The sequence below is a fragment of the Vitis riparia genome, chromosome 12, assembly GCF_004353265.1.
Source record: "Vitis riparia cultivar Riparia Gloire de Montpellier isolate 1030 chromosome 12, EGFV_Vit.rip_1.0, whole genome shotgun sequence".
In the NCBI taxonomy this organism is placed as follows: Eukaryota; Viridiplantae; Streptophyta; class Magnoliopsida; order Vitales; family Vitaceae; genus Vitis; species Vitis riparia.
The window spans coordinates 17008387-17028773 of NC_048442.1; the positions used below are offsets into that span (position 1 = coordinate 17008387).

General features: G+C 36.2%; 2 protein-coding genes and 2 pseudogenes across 6 annotated transcripts; all 4 read right to left on the reverse strand.

The window, feature by feature from the left end:
- Positions 1–235: 235 nt before the first annotated feature.
- On the reverse strand, positions 236–1599 carry LOC117926044 (annotated as a pseudogene).
- Positions 1600–5521: 3922 nt separating this feature from the next.
- Positions 5522–9522, reverse strand: LOC117926045 (annotated as a pseudogene).
- A 136-nt stretch (positions 9523–9658) lies between these two features.
- Positions 9659–10959, reverse strand: LOC117926322 (xanthohumol 4-O-methyltransferase-like). Its single transcript, XM_034845413.1, has 2 exons — positions 10152–10959; positions 9659–10074 (listed from the first exon to the last, which is right to left on the reverse strand). The coding sequence occupies exons 1-2, from the start codon at positions 10953–10955 to the stop codon at positions 9775–9777; spliced, it is 1104 nt and encodes a 367-aa protein (XP_034701304.1). The 5' UTR covers positions 10956–10959; the 3' UTR covers positions 9659–9774.
- Positions 10960–12861: 1902 nt separating this feature from the next.
- On the reverse strand, positions 12862–20033 carry LOC117926319 (ELMO domain-containing protein A). Of its 5 annotated transcripts, none has more exons than XM_034845408.1 (10): positions 19838–20033; positions 16915–17017; positions 15595–15704; positions 15258–15326; positions 14701–14816; positions 14277–14331; positions 13991–14111; positions 13559–13606; positions 13368–13462; positions 12862–13276 (listed from the first exon to the last, which is right to left on the reverse strand). In XM_034845408.1, the coding sequence occupies exons 1-10, from the start codon at positions 19931–19933 to the stop codon at positions 13175–13177; spliced, it is 915 nt and encodes a 304-aa protein (XP_034701299.1). In that variant the 5' UTR covers positions 19934–20033; the 3' UTR covers positions 12862–13174. The 5 variants fall into 5 exon arrangements, with proteins under 5 accessions (XP_034701299.1, XP_034701298.1, XP_034701301.1 ...); XM_034845407.1 differs by having other exon boundaries at positions 15258–15365; XM_034845410.1 differs by lacking the exon at positions 19838–20033 and adding an exon at positions 18827–19060 and having other exon boundaries at positions 15258–15365.
- Positions 20034–20387: the final 354 nt, after the last annotated feature.

Genomic DNA, 20387 nt, shown 5'->3' on the forward strand with positions numbered 1-20387 from the left:
GTTAAATTTTTTCATGTGCTATATTAAAATACATCATTGATTGAGTATACCTATCATCATGTGCGGTGCCACATTATTGAAAATCTCAAAGTTATTCATTGTACTCAAAAAATTCTTGAGACAATGTAATTATCAGATGCAACACACCCTATTCAATAATTCTCCTTAATAAAAATCAACGAGGAAGAGAAGAAAAACAGATACAGTGGACAGTACATGATTAACATGAGATGATTTACTCTGGATATGCCTCGATTATCATCTGCAAGGTTGCAATCTTTAAGATTCTGTAATGAGGAAACCCTCCTTCCTCCAATAATTTCTTCCACACAACCTCGGTTCTCTCTTTCCCGTTGGAGCTATGCGCTATCATCACTAAATCGAACACCAACGTTTCTTCATCAAATGGGTCATCGCCATCTTCTTGTATCACTCCATCAACGATAACAATTTTCCCTGTTTTCTCCGGCACTGCTTTTCGACAATTTTTTTTAAGATCTTGACGCAATCTTCGTCATTCCAATCGTGCAATATCCACTATCCATATGATAAACCAAACACATAAATCCTATTTGACTGAAAATTATTAGATTAGAAGCTTTAATTTTATGTATCTTCATGAAGATTTCATCAGCCTTAGGGATGGACTCGAACATGGCACCCCCAACGTGGGACACTCCTTCGTACGCCGGCGCTAAGGCCACCACATGTGGGAGGTCGAAGTCAATGCCCTTGAGATGTGGATACGCCTTCACCAGCTCCGCCACCGCCCCTCCGGTTACACCTCCGACGTCCACCAGCGTTCAAATGCAGCCGAACCCATCTTTATACACTGCTACCACCGCCTCGATGGCGATCTTAGCCGTACACGCCATACCAGCATTGAAGAGCTTGTTGAATTCGGGATTTTCCGAGGCGAAGTCCCAAATCTGGCGGATGATAAAAATTATAAATAAATAGTTTGCAGAAGAATGGAACGGTTGGAGTTCAAAATATATTCTAACATTATAAACGTTTTTATACATGCCTTGATATTAATATTGTGCAATAAAAAAATATAAATATAAAATTTTTACAAAGTACGTTTTAATTTTTTAAAAATAAATGATTTTTTATCTAATTAATTTGGTTCATAGTGTTTAATAAAAAAATGACATATTTAACTAACAAAGATTATTAAGTATATGAATTATTTATTTAGGTCTATGATCTACAAGAATAATTAAATGATCTAAACAAATGAATAGATATGATAAAATAATTATAAATGAGACAACTTATAAAAGGTGTATGAGAATATTAAATATAGAATGATATAATCAAGCTAGTGATTAAGAGTGAGGTCTAGTGATGAGTTATATGTATGTTTGGGAGCATTGTAAAAGAGGTCGTCACGTCGATGTTGCTTGGAGTTCAATCATTGAAGACTTATATAACACATAACTAGATTTAGGATATTTGTGTGATTAGTGTGTTTGTTTTTTTGCTTTAGTTTGATAAGTTTATCGAATGCAGTCCCACTATCCACAGTGCACTTTAGATTGTCGCTTAGTGTTGAGGGTTATGGGATACACTAACCGGTAGAACAACCTTCACCATTATGAAACCTTATGGGATGTGAGGTAGTGCATGTGTGGAGTTGATGACTATCTTGCATGGAAACATCTTGTCTTTTTAGAGGTTTGTGGGAGGTTCTGTACCGTCAGAGGGTACAATCTCTTTTACTAAGAACCTTTTTCAACCTACCTTTTCAAAACCTTCTTGACTTTATAGGTTAAGCTTTAGATCCTTGATTAGGATTCCTTCCTACATGTGGGTACATATGTGAGCCTTCTGTGTCACTTTAGTTATGGCATGGATCCAACATTTTCTCTGTTTGGTCGCCTTTGTGGTGTGCTCATAGATCAATGGGAGTTTGAGTTTCATTTGGACCAATCTTCTGCATTGTGTTGGCTTTATCTTTTTTTATCCAATCCAACATTATTCTCTTTGTGCTTCATTCACTCAATTTCTTATCCAATTCCTCCATACTTTGTAGGAGTTTGTCCTTTACTTCATTTTAGGTATGTTTTCTTAGATTCAAGTTAGAGATAGATTAATCCGAGTTACCATACAGTTAGAGATCGATGGATTCTTAGCCAATTATAATTGATTAGTTTACTATTGTCATGACTTCAATTAAAAAGGCTCCAACTAGTTTGAGTTAGAGGATAGATGGACAACAAGGTAGACATATACTATATGATGATGTGCCATTTGATTTAGTACCTTCCCCACCAACTCCGCATAGTCAGTTATGCCATAGGATTCACTTTTCACTTTGCATGATTAATCAGATGTTATTCAACTTACTATAGCACCAATCATCACTTTTGAAGATCCTCCTGCTCGCATGAATAAACTTGAGTGGAGGATGAGGCAAATGAGAGTTTCTGAGGATACTATTTCTTGTGATGATCCTGATGGAGTGTTGGTTCCCAACTTGTAGGGAAAAATTTAGGATGTTGGACATTGAGAGGTACGCTGGTATTGGTTGCTTGCACATTCATCTTCACCCATATAGTATGGTGATGAGAGCACATGGCTTAGATGAGACTCAAATGATTACATTAATCCTAATGTTGTTGAGTGGTGCAACATCGCATTGATATGTATCTTTGGAGTCTTCTTGTTGTAGGACTTAGGAGGATCTGACCTAGGAGTTCTTGAGACACTATTCTTTTAATATTATCCTTGATGTATCTAGGAGAAAGCTTGAGTCTTTGAGACAAAGGCCTGACGGGTTAGTTGCTTCTTTTATTTCTCTAAAGGGAGAAGGTTGTTAAGGTAGTAGATCGACCCATGGAGAGAAATCAAATACACATGATTGTTAGGACTCTATAACCCAAGTCGCCCATCATTTGATGGGGTCCCTTTCACAGACTCTGCATTGTTTGTTCTATCATTTTTTTCAATGTGGATGAGGGTATTACTAGAGGCTTGTGGTATAACTTGTTAATTTTTATCATAGGTCATTTGGAGTACAAAGATCAAAGGATGTTGATACTATTTCTATGTAGAGTCAAAGGTCCTTCAAACTTCACCAACTAACCTTGCAGACTACCAGGACATATTCTCCTTACCCTCAACATCAATATAGACAATCAATCTCACCTTGACCTTTTGATCGAACATACCTGCACCTTGCCCTACCATAGTTGTACTATGTTGCTCAGTTTACAAAGTGGCCTCTTACCTTGTATCCCGGAGTTAGGCCTTTACGAACTCATACTTCTTTAGCTCCGAGGATATCACGATGCTTCTCTTAATTGGGGATGTTGTTGAGCCAGACTCTTTAAAAGCTCATGGAGATTAGGTTGTTACATATGTGAATATAAAACTTGCAACAAACTAATATGAACAAATTAAATATTTACAATTTTTTTTTAAAAAAAGAATGAAAACAAATAAAAGACTCAACTATCAAAACAAACCGATAAATGTACTCAAAAAATATTTATAGTATCAAACAACAATGAAACCAAATAGATAGAACGAAGGAAAATATATAACTAAATATGAGCCTACAAAAAGATGGACTTGAATGTTCTTTGTACCTCAATGACGTCTCCAAATAATAATACCAAACAAAACACTTTCTCACCAAAAATGATATAGCAACTAAAAAATACCAAAAACTAGAAAGAAAAAAAAAATCCTAAGAGAGAAAATCCTAGAGAAGATGAGTTTCCTCCCTCTCACCTCTATCTAGGGTTTTGCGCCCTTAAATATCCTTCCAGAGCATTTCTTCTCCTATGAAATCTGGCTCTCCATGTGGTGCACATCCATAGCTTCCAATCTAGAAGCCCTAGGAAGAGGGATGATGGTTGTGAGAAATAATGGTAAATGACATGAGATGATGCAATGGTCATGACATTGCTTTCATGGTTGCCTTGGGGATGAGAGGAAAGCATGTGGTTGGTGATGAGGGGCCACAAAAGGTGTGGTGGCTACTACATTACCAATAATATAGGTGTGAAAAGAACAAAGAAAAAAAATGTGATGGTGAAAGGAAAAAAGGTGCGATGGTGAAAGAAAGGGCAATAGTGAGGTCATGGTGATGAAGTAGGTTGTGACATTGAAATGAATAAAAAAAAAAAAAAAAGGCCAATTAAAAGAGAGATAAGGGATGCAAAGAAGGTGGGGTCTTAGGTTTGTCAGTTGATAGCAGAGAGAGAGAGAGAGAGAGAGAGAGAGAGAGAGAGAGAGAGAGAGAGAGAGATATGGGTTAATAGGTGGGTATCTCAAGAGTCTTGCACTTACAAGTATCTACACTTGTCTTCACTTCCATGAGGCAACACTCATGTGCTTTTCAATGAACTTCTCAATAATTTGAGAAGATCCGATCAACCATTACTAACAATTTTGATCAAAGTGAAGGCTTTGAGAGGGTTGGGAATGCTTGCGTAAAGAATAATGACAATGATACTCTTAAGGCGTATGTCAAAGTCACAACCATTAGATGTTTTTATACTTGTAAAAATTCTAATGGGTCAAGTGGAGGATAATAATTAAAATTGGAACCAAAAAAATATATTTGCACAAATTTTATTACGACCCCACTCAAGAGGCCATTGAATGCCTTGAGTACTTGAACGCTCTTGAATAACACTGCAACTTGTAAAATTCTACTTTTTGGCCCAAAATCAAATATTTTATGCATTCAAGCCAAGGAAACAACTATGCATGCAATGAACATGCCAAATAATACTTATTTGAATAGTTTTATGTATAAATTGATGATGATCGCAAGTCTTCAAGGTTAATGTAAAACTCAAAAAGTGTGTATAATTGAATTTAAGAATATTTGAAATAAAATTCAAAACCTATACTAATTAATTTATCTCACTAATAATTGTCTCTCATTAAAGTTAAAAAGAATTTACCAAATATTTAGAGTTTATTTTATTAATTTTGATATTAATAAAAATGAGTATTTAATTCCTATTTTTAATTTTAAATCAATAATTTCAAAATGAAAAAAATAAAAAATAAAAGGAATCTTTCATTATCACTTTTTTATTTCTAAACATGCCTTTAAAATTTAAATAAACTAATGGGATTGACATTTAGAAAATGATTTAAAATTATTGTTAGAATAGGACAAAATTACTTTTAAAACATTTGACATCTTGTGACATAGCTATAGTCATGGTCATTGGTAAAATGTGTGGCAATAGGCAAAATAGAAAAAAAAAAAATGGTTTCAAACAGAAGAATTGCATCAAAAGATGTAGATTTAGCTTAGTTATTAAGCATTTTTTTCCCATTACCTTAATGAAAATTTAGTTTTTCCGGAAGGAACTCCTCCCCCCTCTGGGCATATGCTGGCTGTGCCAACTACAATAATCTAATAAATATTTTCAAATTTGTATGAATAAGTACAAAACAACTTCGACCACGACAATCCAAATAATAAAAATTAACAAGTGGAAGATAAGAAACATAGTACTAGACATTACACGAGTTAGCATGAGATGATCTACTCTGGATAAGCCTCAATGGTCATCTGCAAGGTTGAAGTCTTTAAGATTCTGTAACGAAGAAACCTTCACTCCTCCAATAATTTCCTCCACTCAACCTCGGTTCTGTGCGCTATCATCACTAAATCAAACACCAACCTTGTTTCATCAAATAGGTCATCACCTTCTAGTCGGATTATTGTATCAATAATAATGATTTTCCCAATTTACTTCGGAATTTCTTTTTGACAATTTTTTAGATCTTGATGCAATCTTCGTCATTCCAATCGTGCAATATCCACTGTACATATTAAAAATGTATATGTAATAAATCAAACGCATAAACCCTACTTGATTGAAAATGAAAAGTAGTGGATAGTAAACTTTAATTTTGTATACCTTCATGAAGATTGCATTGGCGTTAGGGATGGACTCAAACATGTCACCCTTGATGTGGGACACTCTTTCGTACGTTGGCGCTGAGGCGATCACATATGGGAGGTCGAAGTTTGCTCGACGTGCATTCCCACTTGACAACGAGACTTTATATTTATTTATTTGTGAAAATTTGAGTTTTAGAAAAAAACTTGGAGTTGTCACTTATTTTTGTTTTATTTTTTTAAGGAAAAACAAAATAAGAAAAAAAAACCTTAAGTGTGACTCCTTATTTGGAAAAAACAATCCGCAAAAAACCAAAGTTGGGTCCGAGAGTCAGGTTACCTATTGGAAATGTACGGTGATGAGCCGTAGCACCCCTCTAAGCCCTATAATAAGGTTTCTACTAAATAAGGTGAGACAAGTGTAGCAATTGATAAGGAAATCAACGGATACCAACAAAATGATCAATTAATAAACCAAATCGAGCATGAGAACGAATAAATAAATGAAGTAGAAGTGAGAGCGCACCTTAGCAGCAAATAAAAACGTGTTATCATGGAAATAAGGTTAGCTCATAATGATAAAATTAGCACATCCATGTCAAAGAGTAAAACAAAGATCAAACAATATTCATTAAGTATAACAATTGACAATCAGAAGAGAAAACTCATATATAGGCCTCCCACCAAAACCCAATTTATCTTATTATGAATTAATTCTCATAAATTTCATTATTTTGGAATTATGAAAATTTATTTATTTTTATATAAAACGTGAAAACCAAAATTTATTTGAAAATCAAAGAAAATTTGAGAAAGTGCATGCCAAAAGGAAAATGACAACAAAATTTTTAAAATTGGAAATTTTGGTGACCTAAAACCCTACGGAAGGAAGAAAAATTAATAACTTAAAAATTATTTGAATACCGGAGTGAAATTGAAATTATTTGAGAAAAAATGGAGTTTTGAAAATTATTTAAAAATGCGAGTGTGGAAAATTATTTTTAACATCAAATGATGAAAAAAAATAAGAGGATGACATGTGGCCATTGGGATTGCATGCCAAGAGTGGCCATGCATAGCCATACACACATGACATTTTCTTGATTAATTCTCTACTACATGACCACCATATATACAACCACCTTTAGCTTGTTTCTTCATTGGAGTTTTAGCACAATTCAACCATGAAAATACCCAAAAAAACTTCACTTGGATTTTAGTCATTCGATCACCCTATATGCAGACACCTTTAGCTTGTTTCTTCACTAGAGTTTTAGCACAATTCAACCATTCGATCACTCTATATGCAACCACCTTCAATTCGTTTCTTCATTACAGTTTTAGCACAATTCAACCATGCAAATACCCACAAAACCTCACTTGGATTTCAGCCATTCGATCACCCTATATGCAATCTCCTTCAGCTCATTTCTTCACTAGAGTTCAACACAATTCAGTCATGCAAATACCCACAAAACTTTACTTGGATTTCAGCCATTTGATCACACTATATGCAACCACCTTCAGCTTGTTTCTTTACTAGAGTTTCTGCACAATTCAGTCATACAAATATCCACAAAACTTTACTTGGATTTCAGCCATTCGATCACCCTATATGCAGCCACCTTCAGCTCGTTTCTTCACTAGAGTTTCAACACAATTCAGCCATGCAAATACCCACAAAACTTCACTTGGATTTTAGTCATTCGATCACCCTATATGCAATCACCTTCAACTCATTTCTTTACTAAAGTTTTAGCACAATTCAACCAAGAAAATACCCACAAAACTTCACTTGGAACTAGCCATGATGACCTCGACCCCACCATCAGCAAGAAACAAAGAGGAATAAATAAATAAATAAATAAAATGTAAAAAGAGAGCATGAACTTCACTCTATGTCATGGATCCCCAAAGAGAAAGGAACAGGTGGGATTTAAAGAAAATAAAAGCATGATTTTTATGTATCTAGTTCAGGGAGAGAGCAAGACATCAGACATTTACAAGAGAAAACAAACATACAAAAAACCAAGCCAAAAACAGAGCATGCATGTAGGGAGTTAAGTCTGACAAAGTAGATAGAAATGTAACTGGAAATGGAAATAAAATAGTGCAGAAATCAGAGGCAAGAAGCTTGTAGTGTCTTTACTTGGAATGCTCACTCATAAACCCTAGAGTTGTCTTATTTCTAGCTCCTCCTTCTTTTACTCTGTTATTATTCACTGGTACTCACTCTGTTTTCCTCGTTTTCGTTTCCCCCAACTCTCACTCAGACCCTTGAATGTTAGAAAGCTCACCTACCCTCCGCAACTTTCTTCTTCTTCCTGCTCTCCTAAAAAACCTTTATCCCCCCTTCTTCACCGGTGCCCCTTTGTTTTTAGCTTCCAGTCCAAGCCTCTACCCACTATGCTTAGATCATTATCCTCTGAAACTCCACTATTCCAGTCATCTCTCTCTCTAGCTACTCTATTGTTCCCCGTTCAACAAAAAAGTCTCTTTCAACAACCACCATGGCAAGGTGGTCATGTCCTTGCCACATGTCTCAGCAGCTTGTTCCCTCTGGAAGCCTTCCTCCACTCCCAAATAAAATGCCCAGCTCCTTCCCGGTAGCCAAAGAGGAGTCTACACCGTGATATGCGGATACGCCTTCACCAGCTCCACCACCGCCCTTCCCGTGCCACCTCCGACGCCTACCAGCGTTCCAATGCAGCCAAACCCATCTTTATATGCTGCCACTACCGCCTTCATGGCAATCTTAGTCGTACACGCCATACCATCATTGAAGAGATTGTTGAATACGGAATTTTTCGATGTGAAGTCCCAAATCTGGCGGTCGTGAGCCTTCTTGAAGGCTATGACACCTTCTTCGACGCAGGTCCCAAAGCAGTGCTAGGAAGCCATGAGAGAGGGATGGTTTTCCATGAGCATCATTGGCGCGAGGCTGAGCTCAGTGTCGTGGAGGAGCCATTTGGAGTAAGGGGTGAGGCAACACTTATGTGCTCCTTAATGAACTTCTCAACAATTCGAGGAATACTTCAACCATCAAAAACAATTTCGATTAAAGTGAAAGTTTAGTGAGCGTTTGAGAGCATTGGGAATGTGTAGAAAATAATGACAATGATATTCTAGGGCATGTGTCAAAATTACAATTATAAAACATATTTATACTTGTAAAAATTCTAACGAGTCAAATTGAGAGGCTCTTGAGCACCTTAAGCACTTAAATGCTCTTGGATAGCATTGCTCAAAAATCAAATCCGTTTTGCAATCAAGCTCGCTACATACACCATGAATGCAATTATTCACTAAACACAACCATTCATATTTACTTAAATAGCCTTATGTATGAAATGGCAATGACGATGATCTCGTGTCTTCAAGACCATTGTAAAACCCATAAAATTTGTTAACCTATACTAAGATGAACTCACTAACAATTTTCTCTTGTTAAATTCAAAAAGAATTTAACAAACATTTAGAATATTTGATTCATATTTTTATTTTTAAGTAAAAATAAAAGGAATTTTTCATTTTCATTTTTTATTTCTAAACAAGCATGTAAAATTTAAATTAACTAATGGATTCGACATTGAGAAAATGATAGAGGTGAAACTACGTGTGCTTTTACAAGCATCCGACATCTTGTGACATAGCACTAGTCATGGTGGGGCTCACGTGCATGTAGCCAACAGACATTCTACTCGATTTTGAAAAAAAAAAAAAAAAAAAGCATTTTAAAATATGACAATATAAAAAATATTTTCCACTTACAACTACTTTTAAAAAACAAACTTCATTTTTATTTTTTTTTCAAGTTCATGGGATTGGTGGCACAACAATCGGAATGATAACAATTAACAAACATAAAATGACAAACACGATGTAGATTACATCTACACTGGATAAGCCTCGATTATCATCTGCAAAGTTGGAATCTTTAAGATTCTGTAACGAGGAAACCCTCCTTCCTCCAATAATTTCTTCCATTCAACCTCGGTTCTCTCTTGCCCGTGAGAGGTATGCGCCATCATCACTAAATCCAACACCAGCCTTGTTTCATCAAATGGCTCATAGCCATCTTCTCGGATCACTGCATCAACGATGATAACTTTCCCAGTTTTCTCCGGTATTGCTTTCCGACAGTTTTTTAAGATCTTGACGCAGTCTTCGTCATTCCAATCGTGCAATATCCACTGTTCATATTAAAAAATGTAGATGTTATAAATCAAGCCCAAAAACCCCATTTGACTGAAAATTAATAGCTTTTTACCTTCATGAAGATTGCATCAGCGTCAGGGATGGACTCGAACATGTCACCCCCGACGTGGGACACTCCTTTGTACGCCGGCGCTGTGGCGACCACATGTGGGAGGTCGAAGTTAATGCCCTTGATATGCGGATACGCCTTCACCACCTCCGCCACCGCCCCTCCGGTGCCACCTCCCACGTCCACCAGAGTTCCAATGGAGCCGAACCCATCTTTATATGCTGCTATCACCGCCTTGATGGAGATCTTAGCCGTACACGCCATACCGTCATTGAAGAGCTTGTTGAATTCGGGTTTTTCCGATGCTAAGTCCCAAATCTGGTGGCCGTGAGCCTTCTCGAAGGCTATGCCACCTTCTTTGACGCACGTCCCGAAGCAGTGCCAGGGAGCCATGAGAGAGGGGTGGTTCTCCATGAGCACCATCGGCGCGAGGCTCAGCTCGGCGTCGTGGAGGAGCCATTTGGAGGAGGGGGTGAGGCCGTAGAGAGTTTCTCCGCCATCTGACTGAGGAGGAGGAGCGGCGGTGAAGATCTTGGCGCGGACCAGGAATCTCATGATGCGGGCGAGGCAGGTGATATCCGGAGACGGTGAGTCGATACAGGTGGCGATTTGGGACAAGGTGATTGGGCGGGCGTGAGAGTGTATGATATCGGCTATGCGGAGCTCCACAGCACATTTCAGCGCCATGGAATCTGCAAAGGCGAACATGTGACGCCATATATTTGCTTGGCCTTGTAGCATAAGCTCTGTTTCATCGGCCTCAGACGATACCTTCAAAACGTCGCCGTTTTCACTTGTGCCCACCATTTTCTGCTTCTCTCTTATGGAGCCTGTCTGCTATAATTCTAAACCTCTATATTTATAATGGAACCAATCTCTTTCTTTTCTTCAACTTGGACTATGCCACGCAGACGGTGAATTTTAAATCTCCCCGGTCAAAAATGGGAAATGTTAGGTATTCCTTTAACAATAATTTAATAATTTAATTAAATATTAAAATTAGTAATTATTTTGTTATTTATATTTAAATGGCTAAATACGCTATCATTTAATCCAATTTAAAAAATTAAATAATAAATATATAATAAAAAATTATTAATTCTTAAAAACAACTTATTACGTGTGTCTTTACTCTTTAGGTTCAATTAAATACATTGAAATGGTGGAAGTTTTCTACTCTTCCATGATTAATTATTTTGTTTAATGTAAAGAATAGTGTAAATTTTTTTTTAAATTAATAAATTGTGAATAATTTTTTATTTTTTAAATATTTTATTAAAGCCAAAAGTCAAAACTAACATTTATAAAAATAATTTTAAAATTACAACAAATATATAATTTTTGTTATTAAAAAAACCATATGGGTCCAAAGGTGATAGAAAGACAAAAACTTCCCATTGGTAAGCATCTTAGATTTATATTTTAATGGAGCATTCTTTATTTCAATACATTTTATAAATATTTTCTATCTTTATCTTCTGGATTTTCCAGATGATTCCCATTGATCAAACAATAATACTTCATCTCCTTCCCATTTTTAATAATCTTTCCCTCATGACTCTTGAGATTGCAAAGACATCATCGACAAAATTGTGACCAAAATTTTTTCGTATGGCAGAAGAAAGGCATATCATATTTCCCAAGACGTATTAATAAAATTTCTTCTCAGCTTGTGCCACGTGATGATGATGTGACGTACTTTCCAAAATTGTTTTTTTCCTTTGGACGGTATCAGAGTTGTAAATATGATAAATGGTATTTTTGTAATTATTTGAATAAATACGGATAAAAATAATATCATTATAAAATACATTTTATATATATATTCAATAAAATAATTTTAAAATGTCTATTATACTTTTAATTTTATTTCTAAAAGTTTTATTTTATATTTTTGTAAGTTTTGATCAATTTTAGGTCTATCGATATTTTATCTCAAAATATTCATCGATATATATATATATATCCGTAAAATCGAAATACCGATATATCCGTGATTATCAATATTTTCATCCTTGATTTTTTACTTTTATGATACGATATAAATACGCATAGTTTTGTAAAGCAAAAAAACGAAGCATTTGTGGGTTGTCTCATAGACTGAGTAAGGCAATAGAGGGAACTCATCTAGAACTTCACACTTGGCTGTTCTTTGGTCATTATCTCTAAGGTTTCTTTATTGGGAGGAGATTCCTACCCTTTAGATGGGCACCTCTTACCTATCATTTGGTAAAATAGTAGGGCTGGTCTTCCCATGAGCCTTCCCATTTTCTCATATTTATATTACTAATTACCTTATCATTTTTTTTTTAGGGTTGGTTGCATCATCATTTGAGAGGAATCAGACAATGACATTGTGGTTGAAATTAATTGGGGAGTTAATGAATCATTATCTCAATTAAAGCCATTTGAATACTTCCAAACAGATGATGTATGAGATTCTAAAATATTTGAAAATGTTTAAAAGAAATGATAATTAAGTATTTTGCGATAATAAAGGGCCATGAGGCGTTGGAGAAAAGGCTATTATGGTTTTAAAACATGTTTGGAAGGTTCAAACCAACAAAATTTGATTGGGTTGAGGCATCAGAGAACCGGCATCTTAATTTGTGTCCTGCCCAATATTTTATTTGATTTTGTGAGACATTCAGCTCAAATTCAGAACTTCCAAACTTTTTTTGGATGGTGAAGTGAAATTGGTCTGAGAAAATGATTGGGAGGAATTTAATCTATCATTTTGATAGCTCAACTCAACTACCGTCCATCAACAATTCTACAAGGTTCATCATCAAATCCAGCCTCAATGCTATTTGCCTTGAACAAGACTCCATTCTAGTATACAAATTTCAGCTAAAAAACAACTAAACAAAAATGGGCATATGCCATTCAAAGCCCTGAACCAGACACTCTCTCCTGTTCATGATCCAGCTCTCTACAAATCCCTCTATGTTGGTTGGGAAGTCCCTCATTCACTGCAACAATGTTGAACAAGGTTATGGATTTATGAAGATGAGCTGAAAGCCAAGCTACTGGTACAACAGGTTGTAAGCTGGTAGATCTTGTATCCGGTGAACGTCTTCTAAAGACAGCTCTCTCTCCAATTGTGTTCTTGTTACTTGTAGGACCTCCTGTAGGACTCCAAACCAGAAAGAGTCATTGGAAAGGACACAGTATCATAAGACTAATCAAGAATTTTGAGTTGGGAGAGCAAGAGAGTACATTGAATTCCATGTAGGAAGCATGCATGGCAAGCCATTGAGCATCCATCATCTCGAAAGCTATACAGTATAGGACATCAAAAGCTTCTTCATCCTCTGCATTTTTTTTACATGTGAATCATGGTGAGTAAAAATAACTTGGAGGAGTCAACATTTGGAACAGAAACCTGAATGGAGTGACACTTCCTTTACCTCCCAGCAACTTGACAAAATTGATTCCAGGAAGGCATTTTGGCTTTGCTGCAAAGGAGACGACAAGAAAGACTTTAGAACCACAAACATTTCATTTTTCATATTGAAGATGTTATAGGAAAAACCACACATATATTTAAACTAAATGCAGTTTCTGTTTTGGCTCCCATTATCACTGAAAGTATCAGGAAATGTTTGAACTCTAGCTGAGAATAACTCCCAATGAAGCAACAGGAGATTTGGTCACCCAAAATATGGAATTTTTTTGGATTTGGTCCCAAAGTTTTTGAATGAGCGAGTTTACTATGTGATAAAGTAACAGAAAAAGTATTACATAATGGGAAAATTTTCATGTGGTAACAGAAATATCCCTAGGTTTTTAGCTGAGCAACCATGCATGACATCAGTTAAGATTAGTGCTTGATCACGGACCTGAACATAAATCCAACATCTGAATTAACATAAATGATACATTAATGCCAGCAACAGCAAACGGGTATTCCCAGGTTGCTCGATCCCCATCTTGCTTGAAGAGTAACCTATGAAAAGAAGCCTTCATTTTGAATTTTTATACAATTAGTATAAATCATGCAAATTCAGACATTAGGGGAATTAAGAGAAACACAAGCAATGCAGAAAGGCTAGGAAGAACAAGACAAAGAAACTAGAAGCACAAGTGACTCCTTCTTGGAGCCCAACAACAGAATAGAAGGCATACCGGATAAGTCCTTGCGAAAAACAGCAAATTCTCGAGTGAAACAAAACCACAACCCCTAAGGAGAATACAAGTTCAAAATGAGATGGTGTTCTTCAAATATTGAGCTATTATAAGAATCTTTCTTATATGATTGAGCCATATTGATACAAGAGATTATAAAATATCCAACAACATCATATCGTGGATCCAAAAATGATCCCTAAAAGGGACTCTGTTTACATCACAACACATTCCCTTCAAGATGTTTCTTCTTCCACTCAAAAGGATGGATCTAGGTAAAGAGTAACAAGACCTTCAATCCAAACCATTTCCCATTTTCTATCAGTTTCTATAACCTTTTGTACTCCCCAAAGTCTATTTGTTGGTCGGAGATGGAAAAGTTCCTGGCTATAATGTTAAACAAAAGCCAGGACCATAACATTACCTGAAGTCAGTTGATGGATTAGGACCTTGCCACCCCATATCTTTCCATTGCTCAGAAATCAGGCCTCTAAGAACAATATTGGGAAAGGCAGCATGCCACAATGCCCTCAGAGATTCCTGTAGATAGTACAGAACAATACGACCAACTTATATGTATAGCCTTAACATTTGATAAACAACTTGTATGCAAAACATAAGCAGAATGTTAAGATCATGCCCCCGTATTGAAGAAAATCATATTCAGAAAAATATATAAAAATTAACAATTTATGAGCCATTGATGACTGCTGCTAAAATATAACACTAGAAATGAGGCAAATGATTTTCTGTTTATACTTCGATTTTGAGAAAAGCCCGCATAGGTTGGAATTGAATGATCCTTCTACTAGTTAGAGTATACTAAAACTATGCTAACCCAGGAGGAAAGATAACATTCATGATGAATGGTGAAGGAGTGAAATGAACTTGCAGCTTATTTTTATCAAACTGAACCCTGAACTAAAACTGGATGCAGAAGAATAAAGAGAAGCAAGAATTGTATGGTATGAAGGAGCATACTTGATGATCAGTGCGAGTCTCATCAAAGGGTACTTGTAGCCGATCTTGAAGCCTTTGGAGTCGTTGTTCCTGCAAAGAAGTTAACAACCTATGGTAAGTTCCATTAGGCTGAGAATGGAAAATAAAAGTGTCAGTTGGGCATATCACTTAAAAAAATCTCCTAACTGCAAAATGTGAACCTAAACTTGCACTACTGTCAACAAAATCCCAAAAATTTGTTTAGATGCAATGACTTCAAACAAAAACCTTTTTGAGTGCAGAAGACAGACTGGTTGATATGTGAGAAAATAAAAGGACTTTTGAGACATCAATTGAACGCTTAAGCTTTGCCATTTACCTGAAGAGGACTCAAAGGATAATCAAGATATTTGTCGTTTCCACTTCGTTTATTGCCATAACGGTTAAAAAATCCTATCACCCATGATCGTGATCCAACCATAGCATTAGCTACAACCACCAAATTCTGATCAGTAAAATAAGAGAGTTTATATGGAATGGAACAATTCAGAAATTAATAATAACATAACATAATGATGGGTGGTTGCGAAAGAATGACGTTGGAGAACTTTTTGTGTCAAATCAATTAAGAAAGCCCCAATGATTCTATAATTTGTTTCAAATTCTCCATACTGAGACAGAGGACAGAAATGCCAGCAGAAGCAGAAAACATTTTTACTCGTTTCTTGCAATAATGTTCCAGAAAATATGATGGCAGGCAGAACATTCTTATCAATAAACAAGCAACCAAAAGAACCACAAACAACCATTTGAATAATATGGATAACTGAGCATTGTGTGTTTAAAAGCTAGAATTTGAATTATCTCTTGTGCCCTGGAACTAACCAAACCCCATTAACATTGAAAAGTTGCAATTCTTAACTTAGTCACTATATTACACATAAAGATGCCTTTATCAATGCCACACTTATTTGGCTATTAAAAATGGAAAATACTCTTAACTGTAAAATAGCCAAAAAAATTACTTAATAGTTACTGGCCAATGTTCCTATTTCTTCTGAGTCTTATGGAAGTTTACAGCAAGAGGCCTGTTCTTTAGTAATATATCAACTTAAAACTACCAACGAATACAACCAACCAATAAAGCTAGTCACATTATACAATTCTCTTGGAAACTAATGTCACCGTGAAGTACAAATGAATAGCTTATTTAACATCTTTTGAATATTAACATTGTTTTGCAGTTCATAATGAATATTCCTATCATTTTAATATATTTTTATTCTACACATACTGACATACTGGCATTAAAATAGACATACACATGGCAATGAATTTGTATGAAAAACATAAGATTTGCAAATAAGAAGTTTAGCAAAACTTTTTCCTGCACAAATGGAATTCGATTACTTAGAAAATTGTATTTCTTAGTAGTCAATAGAATAGCTTCCAACAATGATTATGAGTTATCATGAGATCTGCTTTACTGAATAAAGAAGTCATGCACTGGGATTGATCACGACGCACTGTGCTTTTTAAATCAACAATACTAATCCAAACATAGCATCAAATAGAAATTAGACAGCAATAGAACTTCACTGATGAAAAAAAGAGTCAATAAACACTTCCATGTTTTTGAAAGGCGAAAGTAAAATGATAGCAGGAAGTCTTGCAAAGGGTATTGAGAAAATCTACTCACAAAAACATTGAGCTAACTGTGATATTACGTGAGTGGAATTATGCGACCATTCCAACTCGTCATCATCCTTCTTTTGTCTCCAATAAACTTCATCCTCATCAACCTACATTTGAATTTGTAAAGTACCTTTTAGTACTAAGTAATTGCATAAGACACATTACCAAGCACAACTTGACAAACCATAAAAATCACAAAAATAATTCCTTTTTTCCCATCTCTAACAAAATCACCGGTTTAAAGATGAAACTATTTAAAGTAATGTAAAAAAATTTGATGCCAATTTCAATACTCCCCTCCCACAGAAAAGCAAAAACTCAAACCAACTTTATCAGCTTCCCAAGAGAGAAAATGATGAATCAATGTGGTAGTACTAAGTCTTAAGTTTAGCAACATTGAAAATGTAGGTGTAATTTTGAATTGATTGCCCCCCATGAAAAAGAAGACAGAAATTTAATGAGTTCTAAACTTCTAATAGGTGCAGACTATTCAGAATCAGTTGTACAACATGCACCCACACTTGACATGGGTGGAGGCAATGCACAAATCAGTGGGGAAATATGGAAGATATGCAAAAAGTTGTCTTGGAGGCTTCAAAAACATCTATACACCAAACTTTTGATTCTATGCTAGTAGTTTCCCAATGTCCATGATTCAATACGAAAATTCATCTCATATATGAACTACAAACCATATGAGAAAATTCCCAAGGCCATTTTGGCAGAAAACCATGCAATTTACCAATGGCAATGCCATTTTTTATCATCAAGACTAAGCCTATACCAATGGCAATGCCATTTTTTATCTTCAAGACTAATCCTAGTGACAGGGTAAAAAGCTTTCTTTCTTAGCAGCAATACATTCATTTTGAACTAATGAGAAGTTTGAGAAAGCTCTAAAACATATGCCCACTAACAACTCATCATGCAAGGAGGACGTATGCTTGCTCTGCATTTGTAGGAATGCCACAATAAAAAATAAGCTCAATATGAACTACATTCTATATGAGAAAAAAAAACCCAAGAGCTATTTCATCCAGAAGACACATTGTGAGCTATTGGGTTTTGCTGGGATCCTCCAAATGAATGCCCTCCTAAAATTCCACATTGGTCTAAATTACTCTTTGGAGATAGATAGAGACACAGAGAGAGAAAGGACAGGGGTTTACCCTGCGAAGAGAAGCGCAAGAAGGAATGCATTGTCGACGCCTTAATCTCATCAGGGTCCAAAATCAAACTAGAGATATTTCCTCCCTTTTTAACCGAAAGAAAAAGGGAAAGCAAATGAAGAAATGGGAATCAAATAATTGCTCCAACTCATGCTTTGCTCCTAAAATTCAACCTCCCATCATTCCAATTTTCTCTCTCTACCGAAACTAGAGAGAGAATTGAAACAACAGAATAGACATAGAGCTGCCCAGAAGCTGAATTTTGGACCATGTATGAGAAGAGTGAGGGAAAAGATAAAAATTTTGTAAAGGCCATACATAACCACAAGGGGAAAAGTTTTGAGACCGCAATTAAAGGGTTCTTTTTTGAGTTTTTGCTGCATAGCTTTACACTGTAAGAAAGTTGGGTGCAATTCTTTAAGACAAAAATGATGAAAAGTAGGAAAAAGAAAGGCAGGTGGTGCCTGCTTTTCATGACAATTTTATGCAAAACAACACAAGACAAAAAGGGAATCACCCCACCTACACTCCCTTCCACAAAGAGGATGAAAAAGGGTAAATGACACATTGCTATATCCAGAGCCACCTCTTGCTTCTTCCAGGCCTATGGAAGCATCTGATTTTGGATAATGCCATTTGGGTGGTGCTTGAAACCAGCAGAAAAGACAAAGAAAATCAAATAATGGTGTGGGATGGTGGGGGCATGCAGAGATGCATAAACAAAACACAAGGAAAAAAAAAAGGTACCTGTTATGGCATCTGGGATGAGAAAAATTTTGTTGTTAAGATATGGGTGGGGCCTTCTTGGCTTGTGTAGAACCAGAGCTGGCAAAGAAGAAGATGATGAAGAAGATGCAGAAGAAGAATGGCATCTGAGCTTGGAATGGCTATGGTGCATTGTGGGGTTGGGGGTGGGGGAATGAGGAAACCATGACAGGCCTTGCATGTGCCTTCCAAAACCAGCCAATTTGCTGAAACCTCGCCTATTCCGGAGCACTCGGAGACCACCCTACAAAAAGCCCCTTATGCCTTTTGGCTCCTTTTCCAGTTATGTAACCGCTATGGGATTTATATTTTATACCATTACTTTTGGGTCTTGGCCTACCTGGTGTCCATTTTCTTTGCCCAATCTAACCCTCATATGCTTGATTAAACTTAACAATATAACATTAAAGACAAAATTAGTGCTTGGGTTGGTGGCTTTGAGACCCAATTCAGACCAAATAGATCAATTTTCAGATTAATATTCCACTTTTTTAGGCAGGTTGGTAGGTTCTGATTAACAGTTACTGTCTTTCGGTTGCCAATGAGTGGATTTTGATAGGCTAATCGATAGTTAGATTGAGAGATATTCAAGTCTGATTACAATTGAGAGCGGAAAATTTTCAAATTTAAAGTTATTTGATTTAGATTTTAGACCTTGTCCAATTTACCAATTCTCCTTCTATATATTTTCCTTTCCGGGGATATTACCCAAATTCTGAAATACTGACCAATTTTATCTACTTTTTCTAGGAAAAACACATAAATATAAGAATGGCTGAAATCAGAAACTCTTTGATTACACATGGGAAGTCAAGTCAAGTCATTTCTACCTAGAAAACAGACAAAATGGGAAGTCAAGTCATTTCTACCTAGAAAACAGACAAAACAGATGGAAAAAAAAATTGAAAGAAACCTCAAGGAACTACGCTACACTAAGTGTTTCAATGAAATATTGAGATCATGGCACAGGATAGGACTTGTTATGACACATACATTTGTAAGCAATAGGACATGTCTCAGCCTCAGCCAGTGAGGCACACACAAAGCTAACCATAACCAGTCTACATGGTGTGCATGACCCACAAGCATGAGAGCAGTCAGGCAAGCTTGACCCTGCAACTTGAAGTGTATCTGATCTTCCCTGCTTCATTCCCCTTTTCTCCCAGTACAATTCTGGGCTCACCATCGTCCCCTGCTTTGTCCTTGGCCTTGTGGCATGGTGGTGCCTATGATCTGTCCAACAAAGAAAAAAAAAACAAAAAACAAACACCTTTGAGAAAAACCATTCATATACAGCGATACAAGGCATTGACAGTGATGCTACAGAAGAGATGTCTTACTATGGCGCGGCCGGCCAATGTGTCTGCCGGAGATGAAAATCGGAGCAAAGAGGAGAATGCCTAGAAGCACTGCAACGCAAACTGACCTCTTCATGGCTTTGATTTTTTCTTTTTCTTTTCTTGTCACCTTTTCTTTGAGTGTAAGTGTATGAATGGACTGTGAGAGGTGGATAAGTATATAAAGGGAAGGCAAAAGAATAAGG